General features: G+C 44.5%; 1 protein-coding gene across 1 annotated transcript in view; it reads left to right on the plus strand.

Moving 5' to 3' along the window:
* Nucleotides 1-13,889, plus strand: part of LOC122803858 — a 1,735,734-nt gene that overhangs the window by 1,121,441 nt on the left and 600,404 nt on the right. Inside the window, exon 11 of the mRNA XM_044073540.1 lies at nucleotides 10,442-10,598. Within this exon, the coding sequence (XP_043929475.1) occupies nucleotides 10,442-10,598 (157 nt within the window). The remainder of the gene's footprint in view (nucleotides 1-10,441; nucleotides 10,599-13,889) is intronic.

Below are 13,889 nucleotides of genomic sequence, written 5' to 3' on the forward strand. Positions count from 1 at the left end.
GAGGCACATGGACTCCCGAGTCCTTACAAGACACAGACTTGGATGAAGGGGAGGGCTCCCCAAGGTCACCCCCTGAAGACGTCTCATTTGGAGACATTATGGAAATGTTGAGGATCAGGGGGGGTGGTCTGCCCCAAGGCCTCCTCAGGCGAGTCTGTGTTCTTGGAGGCATTCGAGGCGGGCCCATCTACCTCTTGGGTGTCCCTCCTGCCGACCCTCTGGTGGACCTTATATCCACCAGAGCGTGGAAGGATCCGGACACCGTTGAGCCTGTACCCAAGCGTCCTGACTGTATCCTTTCCCCTCCGGACCGCACTCACTGGAGCAAAGGCCCTCCAGTGGATGCCATGATGATGGCTGCAGCCACTAAGAGGGAGTTGGCCCAGGAGAGTCCCTCTATGCATCCTCCGGGCAAGGAGTCCCTCGATGGATCGCATTGGGAAGCGAGTTTTCAGTTCAGCAACCTTCTCTTTGAGGCGCTGAACTACATGGCACACGTCATCAGGATGCAGCGGGATTTGATTAAAGAATACGCTGCATCTCCCCCAGAGTCCATGTCGGGTGAGGACAAGCAGGTATACTCCACCCGAATGGCCACTCTTAGAGCAGTTTCTAATACATCTATGCGGCTACTTTCTCACGCTACCGAGGGAGCCGCTAGAGCCAGCGGAGCAGGCCTAGTCATGAGGCGGCAGGCCTGGCTCCGCCACTGTGATTTCGCAGAGCCCTTCAAGGCGACTTTCGCGAATGCCCCCTTTGATGGTTCTGCCTTGTTTGGCAAAACTGTTCGCGAAACATTGGTCCAGAGCGAGAAGGACGGGAAGACGCTGTCTGCCATCGGAGTCCGCTTCTCAGCTCCCCAGAGGTCCTTCTCGAAGAACCAAAAGGGACAGAAGAAGATGTGGTTCGGAAGTCGCAGCAGTCCCAACCTGCTCCGGATAACCAGTCCTTCCGTGGCAGAGGAGGACAGGGAGGTCGCCGTCCTAGAGGCAGAGGGGCTCCTAGAAACTTTGGGTCCAGAGAACCTTTCTCTGATAGGCCCACGCAGCAGCCCTGAAGGGTTGCCCGGCTGTCCGTCTCTGGAGGCAGTCGGGCGTTCGAGGCACCTAACTTCTTGGGAGTCCATCACAACAGACCGTTGGGTGCTTCGCATGATATCCAGAGGTTATACAATTCCCCTGTACAAAGTTCCCAGATCTCGCAGCCTCCCAGATGTACCACCCGACCAAAGGGAGGCAGCTATCGAAATCGGACAGCTGCTAGAAAAAAGAGCTATCCAGTGTGTCCCCCTAGATCAAACCGGGTCAGGGTTTTACTCCAGGTTCTTTTTAGTGCCAAAGAAAACGGGGGACTTAAGACCGATCTTAGATCTTTCCCTGCTGAACCTGTCAGTAACCAAGCAAAAGTTCCAGATGGTCACCCTTCAATCTATACTCCCCCTCTTGAGGGAGAACGACTGGATGTGCTCCATCGACCTCAAGGACGCGTACTACCACATTCGCATGGACAGGCGGTCCAGGAGGTTTCTTCGCTTCTGGCTGGGAGCCAGTCATTATCAGTTCAGGGCCCTCCCCTTCGGTCTCACCTCAGCCCCCAGGGTGTTCACCAAGGTACTAGCGGTTGTAGCGGCCCACCTGAGACTCCAGGGATTACAGGTCTTTCCGTACCTGGACGACTGGCTCCTGACGGCATCATCAAGGCATCTTCTGTGCTCAGCCAGGGACTACTTCCTTATAGCCCCAAGGCTGGGCATCACTATCAACTGGGAGAAATCTTTACTGCACCCCACACAAATTATAGATTTCATAGGAGGAAGGCTAAACACCAGGTCAATGCGAGCCTTCCTCACCCCAGACAGAATTTCCAACCTGAAGTGTCATGTCGCAGCGGTCCTGCAACCATTTCCGACAGCAGCTTGGTCCTGAGGGCCCTAGGTTCGATGGCGGCAGCTATCCCGCTTCTTATTCATGCGCGCTTGCATGCGGGTTCTTCAATGGACCCTTCAGGTTCAGTGGTCCCTCTCTATTCCTCTCTCAACAGTCCGATGGCGGTCAGCAAAGCATGCAAGGATTCCCTTCTTTGGTGGCTTCGGTCTCGAGCCTCTGACAGGGAGACCTTTTGTGCAGCATTTCCCGAGCCACAGTGACCATGGACGCTTCTTGCCTCGGGTGGGGGGGGGGCATTCTGCGGGGAAGATTGTCCAAGGCACGTGGAACTCCACAGAGACTTCGTTGCATATAAATGTCCTGGAAATGAGGGCTGTGCTCCTAGCGTTGCAAGCACTTCACAACCTTCTTCCTTCAGGGACTATTGCGATACAGACAGACAACATGTCGGTAGTCTGGTACATCAACAAACAGGGAGGAACCAGGTCCTATCCCCTTTGTCGAGAGGCCATGAGAGTCTGGGAATGGGCAATTTCCACCAAACGCTTTCTTGTAGCAACGCACATTCCGGGAAAATCCAACATCCTTGCGGACAAACTCAGTCGCACCATTCTTTCCCCTCACGAGTGGTCTCTCAATCCTCAGATAGTGAAGAAGATTTTTGCCGTTTGGGGGCAACCCTGTTGCGATCTTTTTGCCTCTCACTCAAACGCCAAATGCGACAATTTCTTCGCTCTGCTTCCCCACCAGGGAATCCCGAGAGATGCGCTGGTGCATGCTTGGCCTCCCGGTCTCCTTTATGCCTACCCTCCACTACCTCTGATGCAGAGGCTTCTGCAGAAAGCCAACAGTTTGGGGAGCAGAATGATTCTCATTGCCCCGTTCTGGCCTCGTCAACCCTGGTTCCCCTTTGTATGGTCTCACAAAGTGAATCCACCCTGGATTCTGGATCCGATCCCGGATCTCATCTCCCACCCTCTGGGAATTCCGGTTCCCAATCTACGCACCCTGAAATTGACAGCTTGGCTGCTCCAGTTCCATCCTTGATTAGGACTCCCGGTATCTCGTCACCGGTCAAGGCCATCCTAGTGGCCGCTCATAAACCTTCCACTAGGCAGGTTTATCGGAGTAAATGGAAGAGATTCTCTATTTGGGCGGTCCAGAAAAGTTTGAATCCTTTTTCAGCACCTATGTCGGCAGTGCTGGATTTTTTAACAGACCTCTTTCATCAAGGGGCAAGTTCTTCCACGATTAAGGTACAATTGGCAGCCATCTCTCATTATCACATTGGTCATGAGACAGCTCCCCTCATGACGGCGAAATTGTGCAAAACCTTTCTTAAAGGGATTTTTTTGTTGAGGCCTCCAGTCAGAGATTGTACCACCTTGGGACCTATCTTTAGTTCTGCAAGCCCTTACTGCTCCTCCCTTCGAGCCTGCAGCTTCTACAGACCTGAAGTACCTTTCCTGGAAGACTGCCTTCTTAGTAGCTATAACTTCAGCCAGAAGAGTGTCTGAACTTCAGGCTCTATGCGTCAAACCGCCTTACCGTTCCTCCTTTCCAGATAGGGTGTGCCTCAGGACCAATCCATCCTTTCTTCCAAAAGTCTCTTCAGAATCTAATATCAACCAATCAATCAACTTACCTGTGTTTTTTCCCAAGTACTCAAACAAAGGAGAATACAAATTGCATTCCTTGGATGTTCATAGACAATTACGATTTTACATTCACAGAACAGCTGGTCACAGGCAATCAGATCAGCTGTTCATCTCCTTTGCTAAATTTGCTTTGGGTAAAGCAGATGTTCTTCATCTCACATTGCTGCAGTCCTTACATATGGGGTAGTCCGCTGTCCTCGGTCGGCCCGAATACCAAAGTATTAGGCTGACGTCGGTCAAGGCGCTTAAAACTGACATCAGGACGTCAGGGTACAAAAGCGCATGACCAACGTCATATCCCCAGTCTTTTTTGCCGCATGGTCCGATGCAGAAGCAGCGTTGTAAGTGCCGTTCGGCGTTCTGAAATTTTTCGAGTTCGGAGTTTCAGACCGAATCCAAGTTGGCTAAGTACCCCGTTGGGGAATATTTTGGTTTTTTCTTGCCTCAGTGTATTACCAGATGTCAGAAAAAGTGAATAATTGTATTTCTTGTGGGAAACAGATACCGCATAGGGATTATCATTCTTTGTGCATTCCTTGTTTGGGGCCTGAGCACGACATAGTTGGGTGTCGCTTTTGTGCTAGGTTTAATAAGCGCACTATTAAGCGAAGGTTAGATTGTGCTAGGCTGGTCTTGAGCGGTGCAATTATAATATGCCGTCGGATACTCCGGCCGCTTCCGAAGAAGCACAAAGACAAAGCGGTTAAACCCAGGCAAGATGAGTCGTCCGTTCCGGACGCCGGTTCTTTAGAGGCTTCAGTGGAACCGGTGGTGCCGATGGAGGCTTCTCTGGAGTCTCAGGGGGAGTCTTTGATTTTGCAGGATGTGGCCTCTCACGAGGCAGGTCAGGCTGAAGGGGATTCTCAGGTTTCTGTACTCCCCTCCCTTCCCAGGGTGGTTAGACCCTCTCCTTCTGTTTCCAAGGCTTCTTCCAGAATCAGGCCAGGTTTAGCTTCTGTTGGTGTCCGTCCTAGTTCAGCAGGGTCTGTGCCTAAGAAGCACATGCTTAAAATGGCAGAAGATTTGATTACTCTGATTAGAGGTTCTTTGCCCCCTCCTGATAAGAGGCCTAGGGTGGAGCCAGAGTTGGAAAGTTTTGAACAGGCTTCGGATGTTTCAGAGTCTTCGGCTGAAGACTTGCAGGAGTACACTCCTTATTCTGATTCTGAGGCAGAAGATTCCACTCCTTCTGCTTCTCCGCCAGAGGATTTTTCTTTTTCAGAGACTCTTCATTCTATGAGGGAACATTTTAAGTGGGAAGGTCAGGACTTCTCTGATTCACGGAAAAGGCTTAGAGAGTTTTGTTTTACCTCAACATAGGCCCTTAGCTATACCCCCTGTTCTGGATGTTGTGCAAGATGTATTTTCAGAGGCTTCACTTAATCCTGATTCTCTGCCTCCTGCGCCTGTTAAACCGGATAGGTATTACAGGGTGCCTGAGGCTCATAAATATCTCTATAAGAGTCCTAGGGTGGACCCAGAAACTGAGAGTCAGGGACCTAAGGGTGTCAAGGCCTCTGTTGTAAAGAATCCGGTCCCTCTAGATAAAGAGGCCAGAGCTTTGGATAGATGGGGAAAGAAGGTCTATACATCTTCTACCTTAGCTATGAGGGCTTTGAATTGCCAGTTTCATATGTTGAAATATCAAAATTTTCTTCTTTCACAATTGAAATCTAAGGTGGATGCTCTGGCAGAAGGCATTGACTGTAAAGAATTACAAGACTTGGTGCATGTCTCTGAACAGGTGGGTAAGCATTCTTTACAGTGTGGTTTTGATGCTTTGCAGGCCTCTTCTAGGGTGGCTGCCACTGGTTCAGTTCTTCGCAGGCACGCCTGGCTTAAGGATCAGAATTTATCTGACCATGTTAAGACAAGGATTTTGGATGCTCCTTTGCAGTCTGAAGTGTTGTTTGGTCCACCTGTGGAGTCAGTCTTGAAGAAATTGGAAGACAAGGCTAAGTCTATGCAGACTGTTAAAGATTTTTTGCAAGTTCAGCCTCCAAAGTTTAGTAGAAATTGGCCTGCTAAGGGGTGGACGTATCCTTCTTCTGATTCTCAGTCTAGGGGTAGATCTAGGCGTGGTAGGGGCAGAGCTCAGAGTTCCTTCAGACCTAGAACATGGAGTTCACCTGCACAGTCTTCGAGTGAGGGCAGGGGCCAGTCCTTTCGTAAACAGGCCCAATGACCTACTTTTTCAGCTGCCAGATCCTTCTTGCCTGGCAGCACCTTTGGGAGGACGGTTGGCACTCTTCAAGGAAAATTGGATTTTAATTACCCAAGACAAATGGGTATTGGATATCATACACCAAGGTTACAAGTTTTATTTCCATACCTTGCCTCCTTTCAAAGGCATGCCAGACGTTCCTCCTCAGCAAAGACTAGAGGCTCATAAACAGATTTCTCTACTACTTCAAATAGGAGCTATACAACCGGTCCCTCTGCCAGAAGTGGGCCTAGGATTTTACTCTCGCCTGTTTCTAGTACCAAAGAAAGGGAACACGTGGAGACCAATTTTGGATTTATCTATCCTCAACACATATCTGGACATTCCCAAGTTCAAAATGTTGACGTTACAACAGCTTTTACCTCTGCTGGGCAAAGATCACTGGATGGTGACTCTGGATCTCAAGGAGGCTTACCTTCATGTTCCTATCAGGCCCTATTGCAGGAAGTATCTGCGTTTTCGGGCTGGGACCTTTCATTATCAGTTCTCTGCATTGCCCTTTGGCTTATCTACTGCGCCCAGAGTGTTCACAAAGGTTCTGGCTCCAGTGGTAGCTTTCTTCAGGCTAAGAGGAATACAAATCTATCCTTATTTGGACGATTGCCTGATTCTGGCTCAAGGAAAGGACGAACTTCTTCATCATTTACAGTATGTGATGGCAGTGTTAAGATGCCTAGGGTATTCTGTGAACGAAATAAAGTCCAGTCTAGTACCCTCTCAGGACATGTGCTTTCTGGGTGTGAGACTGAATACAGCATCCCAGATGGCCTTTTGACCCCGGACAAACAAAAGAATCTTTCTCTTTACTTCCACCAATTGTCTCGTCAGTCCAGGCTGACTGCAAGGACAGTCCTTCAAGCCTTGGGGTTCATGGCATCTTGTATTCTGGTACATCCCAATGCCAAACTGCATATGAGGAAGCTACAATGGTATCTCAAAAATGTATGGACCTTAACACTGCCAAGATATGGACACTGTCATTCAGATAATACCTTGCATTCAAAAGGAATTTTTGTGGTGGGCTCAGGAATGTCACCTAAACAAGGGACTCTCTGTGACCCGACCAGTGGCGAGTCAGATTCTAACGACAGATGCCTCAGACAAAGCTTGGGGAGCTCATCTAAATGGAAAATGGGTACAAGACACGTGGCCTGCCAGACTTCAACATTTACATATCAACTTGAAGGAGATGTTAGCAGTCCAATTTGCATTGATAGCTTTCAAGGATTTACTTCTTCCAGGGCAGGTGTTGATTCAAACAGACAACACAACTGTCATGTGGTACATCAACAAGCAAGGGGACACATTCATATCCTCTATGCAGACAAGCAATGATTCTGTGGGAAACTGCTCTCAGTCTACAGCTAAATCTTCAGGCAAGGTTTCTGCCAGGAGCACAGAACTCCTTAGCAGATGTGTTGAGCAGACAAATTATGGATCCCCACAGTGGAAATTGGATCCTCATGTATTTCAAAAATTGACAGTGTTATGGGGAACTCCAGACATAGATCTGTTCGCTTCTCCACTAAATTACCAGCTGCCAAAGTTTTGCACAAAAGGTTTCATCCCACAGCTTGGAAAGTGGATGCTCTCTCATTCAATTGGAGCAATCTTCACGTGTATGCCTTTCCACCACTGCCTCTCCTCCCAAAGGTACTCCTGAAGGTCAGACAGAACAAGCCAACCATGATTTTAATAGCTCCGGATTGGCCTCGACAGCACTGGTACCCATTACTGAGAAGTCTGGTACGGGAGCCTCCATGGCCTTTACCTTCGATTCCACACCTGCTGTCTCAGGAGAACAGTCATTTACTCAATGTCAAACTTCACTCTCTACATCTAACAGCCTGGCATATTCTGTTTTATACCCTGGAGGGTCTCAGCTTCCACAACAAGTTTTGAATGTTATTTTGGAGGCCAGAAGGCCTAGTACAAGGAAAGTTTACGCAGATAAATGGAGGAGATTTTTAATTTGGAGTACAGCAAAGGACTTTGATGTTTCTAAACCTAATTTAAGTGTTGCTCTTCAATACCTTACTGAGTTATTGGACAAAGGTTTGTCCTTCTCCTCTATAAAGGTTCATGCTGCAGCAATTTCTGCTCACTATGACTGTGACCCACCATTATTTTCTCATCCTTTGTTTAAGCAATTCCTTAGAGGGGCAAAGAATATAAGACCCCCACGTAGAGCTCCTACTCCTGCTTGGGATCTCAATTTTGTGTTGGAGAAACTCACTCTACAACCTTTTGAGCCTGCAGCGACTGCCGAGTTGAAATATTTATCATGGAAGACTGCTTTTTTGTTGGCCATTACCTCTGCGAGAAGGGTTTCTGAATTACAGGCCCTTATGGCGATTGAGCCTTTCTTAATTTTCCACAAGGATAGGGTGTCTTTGCGTACTAACCCTTCCTTTATGCCTAAAGTGGTTTCTAGTGTGGCTTTAAACCAAACTATTCATTTGCCTACTTTTATGCAAACCCCCAAAATAAAGGGAGAAGATTTTGCACACTTTGGATATACACAGACAGTTGCGATATTATTTGAGCAGAACTAAAGGGTTCAGGCAGTCTCAGCAGTTGTTTGTTTCATTTGCTTTGGGTTCTCAGGGCAAACCTGTTTCAAAACAAACTATTTCTAAGTGGATTGGTTTTTGTATTGCTTTCTGTTATTCCCATCATGGTAAGGAGATTCCAGCTGGGATTAGGCCTCATTCCACTAGGGCTACTGCCACTTCTACAGCTTTTAAGGGGTGGCTACTAAAGATATTTTGGAGGCAGCTACTTGGAGTTCAGTGCATACTTTCTCTAAGCATTACCACCTTCCACTTTACTCTAAATCTAGGGCTGGATTTGCCACTGCAATTTTACAGGGCATTTTGGCAGCTCCTAATGCTTTATAGTTTTGCCATCCTCCCTTACCTCTGCTTTGGGATTCTACCCATATGTAAGGACTACAGCAATGTGAGATGAAGAACATAGTACAGTTTTGTACCTACCATAAATGTAGATGTTCGAAGATCCACATCGCTGCAGTCCAATTTACCCTCCCTCCTTCCCCTCTGTAGTTAGAGGTGGTTGTGTGGTTTGGGTTGTAAATATTGTAAATATGGTTAGTGGGTGGTTGATTGTTTTTTGCTGTTTTTTGGCTTTGGCCTTTCTTTTTAGGGCCTTCTGACATCTGGGGCAAGAAAAGACTGAGGATATGACGTCGGTCATGCGCTTTTGTACCCTGACGTCCTGATGTCAGTTTTAAGCGCCTTGACCAACGTCAGCCTAATACTTTGGTATTCGGGCCGACCGAGGACAGCGGACTACCCCATATGTAAGGACTGCAGCAATGTGGATCTTCGAACATCTACATTTATGGTAGGTACAAAACTGTACTTTTCTAAAGTCACACTATCGAGATGGATTGCTAATTGTATTCTGCAGGCTTATGACACTTCAGGTAGACCTGCTCCTCAGAGGGTTACGGCTCATTCTACTAGGGCAGTCTCCACGTCAGCCGCCTTTAAGTCCCGTGTGTCATTGGATGATATCTGCGCAGCAGCCACTTGGGTCTCACCTCATACCTTTATTTCTCATTATAAGGTGGATGTTGTTTCCAGGGGAAGAGCATCCTTTGGCTCAGCGGTGCTCCGGAACATCCTTCCATGACGGCCGCCCAAGATTCAGGTAGCTGGGGACTCTGTCCCACAGGTTGCAGACAAATGAAGTCTGCCTACTTCAGATTTAGAAGTTATGTACTCACCATAATGTTCCATCTGAGTAGGTGACTTCATTTGGATGCAACCATCCCCCCCTCCATCCCCCTGGCCTTTATACAGCGAGTATTTATGCTTTGTTCAGATACTTTATTCAGTATTATATAGGCAAACTCAATCTGAGGTCAGTCAGGTCTTGGCAAGGGGTTATGGGTAGAGGGAGGAGCTAGGAGCTCGGAGCCTAAGCTTTTGAAATGCCGGCTCGGATCAGAGGTCGGATCCGATACCCACAGGTTGCATCCAAATGAAGTCACCTACTCAGATGGAACGTTATGGTGAGTACATAACTTCTAATTGTATACGGTTTGTTTGCATTGTAAAAATGTTCATATTTCTCTAAAATATCTTAGCATTCAGGTAACACAGGCAAAACTGCATAGACTCGTATGAAAGTTCCCAACTGCATGATGAAAATCCTGCTGGCAGTTTGTGTCTTTCTTGAATAGTTACTGAGATATTATAAGCTGCTTATACAACATTACAAAATTAATATTCACACCTGCATTTGGCTTATAAAACCCAGTGTAAAGCATTGAACCGAATGAATGAATTAATCTAATGTAAAGCTTTATTTATCCAGAATAGTGTGCCATTTACTGTTTTTGTGCAACACTTATGGTTCTGGAGATATGAATAATTGTTTGAACTGTATGGTGCAAACTTTTCATTTTTTTTTTAAGGCTCAAGCTAAACCCACTGGGAGTTAAAAGTACATACTCAAAAGAGCCTTATGGAGGGGAATGGCTTTCTTTCTAACAGTTGTTTCCATGTTTCTTTGTACTTTCATTTGCTTCTGGCTTTATTTGGGTTTGCAGTGGTTTTAAGTACATTTGCCATGTTAGCAGATGGTAATAAAATAAATGTTTCCCCTGTATAATCTATGCAATAACTTTTTCATCATCTTCTAAGGCTTCATGTCTTACTGATGTCCTTTGGGAAAGTACTTCCAAATCTGCCACAGGAGATGCTTTGACATGTGGAATGAAGAAGGGTGCAGACATCAGCACTTCAAGTGGTAACTCAAGTGATTCCACTAAAGGAGAAGGTACCTTCACGGATTTCAGCAGTAAGTTGCAGTTAAAAGTAGTTTTCATGCACAGACAAGCACATTAAACTTCAACTTTTTTGTTATCATTGTTAAAAACTCCAGTTTAGGCCCAAAGCTGCAGCCTATTATTCTGCCTAATATCATTCAAGTTGATGTGGTTTCTTTTAGCAAATGGGTGTTCTGTGTACTTGGAAAATATTCCTCTTGTATCTTTGTTACAGTTCAGGCTGATTTTTCCTTTTGCTTCCACTTGTGTGTTGCTGCCACATTCATACCAAAAATGACTCTATTTGCATTTTCCTCAGGTGGCCTGGTAAGTTCCTTGACTTCATTATTGTGTGAACATTTCTAATTAGTTCAAATTTTTTTTTATTCTTCCGACTGTTTTGAGTCCATCAGCTGTAACATTCCTGTATAGTACAAAATATAAGGGATGTGGGCAGGTTTAGGCTAAATGTAGACCCTTTCTCTTACTCAACAGACTACTGTTCCAAATCATGGAGCTTTGATGGGAAATTACCTGCAAATAAAAAAATGTGTTTTCAAGGTTGTGTGTGATATTTGGGTATGGTGCCCAGTTTAATGGAATATTGTGGCTTCTTCAAGTATTGTAGAGCTGCTGACATAATAGAAGATACATGTTCAGAATTAATGACCTGCTGTGGATGTTGTCTTCATTAGCCCATGGGTCTGTACAGACTGTACATGCTGTCCTGAACAAAGCTAACTTTTCTCAGGAAACTTAAACATTTCCCTCGCCTATGAAATGGCTGTTCAGTGTGTCCTTGAAGTAAGGTTGGAAATCACTTGCTGACTTAGCCAAATGCAAGAATTGCTCAACTCAGTGATATGCTATTTTAGCGACAACCCCCCCCCCCCCCAGGTTTTGTGACAATGGAGTTTGCTATAAGTTCAGGATGCAGTTTCACCTGAAAGATTCTATGTTGGTCATTGCTTTGAGTGGCATGGATGTGAGTGTTTTCTTCTTTTGTGATAGCATTTTGAGGTGTCATAATGGAAGCAATGAAGCCTGTCTTTTTCTGGCTGCCCCTCTCTCTGTCTCCACCATTTTCCAATTTGTTTCTATAGCTGAAAGCATTTGATTTTAGATATTGACAGCCCCCCGGCCACTTTAGTAGTTTTCAGTGTATAAAGTCTTTCTTTTCTCTCTGTTAGTTTTAAGATTATGAATATGGGTTTGTGACCTTGTTCTCTGTTCTTTTCTTATTTCTGCTCTAAATTCTTTTTTACAGAAATGTTCATCTTGTGTTAGGGCATTGCACCTTATAGAGTAAGTGGCCATTTGGCTTATCACTCTTCTGGGGGAGTTTATTCCCCTTTTTTGTTGCCCCATGATTCTCGTTGGTTCATTTAATAGCTCTATAGTGTTTGGGTGCTTCATCTAATTTTAGCTTTGTGACTGTTGGGTCCTGTTACTCCTGTGACTTGGACCTTTCATTTGGTGGTTCTTGTTTCTGCAGTCTCCGGCTTCTAGTTTTGCTAGTTCGCCAGTTACTCTAATTTATTGGCTATCTGGGTCATTTTTATTGTCTGCATTATACATTCTGGAACAACAAAAAAGGCGCAAACTGGATAAAAAATAAACAGATGCCAACAAAATCAAGTACCAGTGGTCAAAAAGGGCAAAACAGGTGCTAAATTAGCGTACCACAGTTTATTGAACACTTTTGTCAAAAGACTTCATCGGAAACGCAATGAAATTTAAAAACATCATTTAAATACTCAAGCAAATCAAACAATCGATCAATGTAAAATTTAAAAAGACAGACCACAAAAATAAATAGAAAACAAAAAAACTTTTAACTTAAATATGCAGCTACATCAGCATCTTTGTTAAGATTCAACTTTCTATATTTTAAAAAACATTTAATATTAATAGCCTCATTTAACCCAGGTTTCCTATCGGCACCAAGTTTAATTTGCCATATCGTTTCTCTTTGTTCAAGAAAGTTCTTGAAATCTCCACCTCTCAGGTCCATTTCAACAACTTCCAAAATAGTGAATAGAAACTTCTTATATTTTATACATTCCAAAGAATGTTTACACAAGGCATTTTTAAGATCTTTAGTCTTAAAGCTATAAATATGCTCCCTAATACGTTCTCGTAAAGTACATGTAGTCATACCAACGTAGAATGCAGGGCAGCCACTGCAGAAACTAATGTAAACTAACCCCCTGGTTAAACAGTTAACAAAACCAGGAACCTCAAAGGTAACCTTAATGTGTTCCAACATAACATAGGGCCCTTCTAAGATATATCTACAGAAGTTACATTGTTCACATTTATGCATACCTTTTTTGTGTGTTAAATGTTGGTTAACTTTACCTCCAAAATGATCATTTTCCAGCAGCTTTTTAAAATTGGAGCTATTCCTATAAACAAATCTGGGTTTTTCTCCTAAAACTTTTATCAAGTCTGAATTCCCTTTTAAAATTTTCCAGTTTTTTTTTTCAACTAAACTTTTAATACCCCAACTATCAACTGTCATATCAAGGGGAAAAAAAGCACCATTATTACCACCAAAAAAGGTGTTTTCTTTGCCAAATCCCTTAGAAGTTACCAAAGGGGCCCCTCAATAAAGCCGGATATAAAAAATTCCGTTTATTAAGGATGTCAAATCCTAAACTTTCCAAATATGTTTTATCATATCCTCTGTTGGCAAACATTCCTGTAATCAATTCGAATTCTTTTAACCAGTCACTATTTTTAGTTGTCATACGACAAGCTCTAATATATTGTCCCTTGGGAACATTCTTTTTTATATGCTTTGGGTGGTTACTATTATAATGTAAGTAACAGTTTGTAAAGGTCTTTTTACGAAAAATCCGACATTGAAAACACTTATCTGCATTGTCCCACCATAAAGTGACATCAAGAAAATTAACAAAGTCATCACTTCCACTTAACAAGAATTTAAGAAAACCAGAGGACCTATTAATGTCAGCTAAAAAAGCATCTACCATCGCTGGTACACCTTCAATAATGAAAAAAACGTCATCAACAAACCTAGAATAAAAAAGTATCCTATAATGTTTCCTCATTTCAGCTAGGACATTGGTTTCCCACCAGGCCATAACTATATTTGCATAGGCAGGAGCTGCTGCTGACCCCACCATAGCCACCCCTCTTTTTTGCTTATAGTAAACCTCATAAAATAAAAAGAAATTATTATTCAGGACTATGTCCACCAAGCTACAAACCAAAGAAATAGTTCTTGCTTTCATTTCTGAATGCTTTGTTAAAAAACTTCAGACAGCTTCAACGCCATCCTTATGAGCAATATAAGT

Source organism: Protopterus annectens, chromosome 6.part0, assembly GCF_019279795.1.
Source record: "Protopterus annectens isolate FY-2018-M chromosome 6.part0, PAN1.0, whole genome shotgun sequence".
NCBI classification, from domain to species: Eukaryota; Metazoa; Chordata; order Ceratodontiformes; family Protopteridae; genus Protopterus; species Protopterus annectens.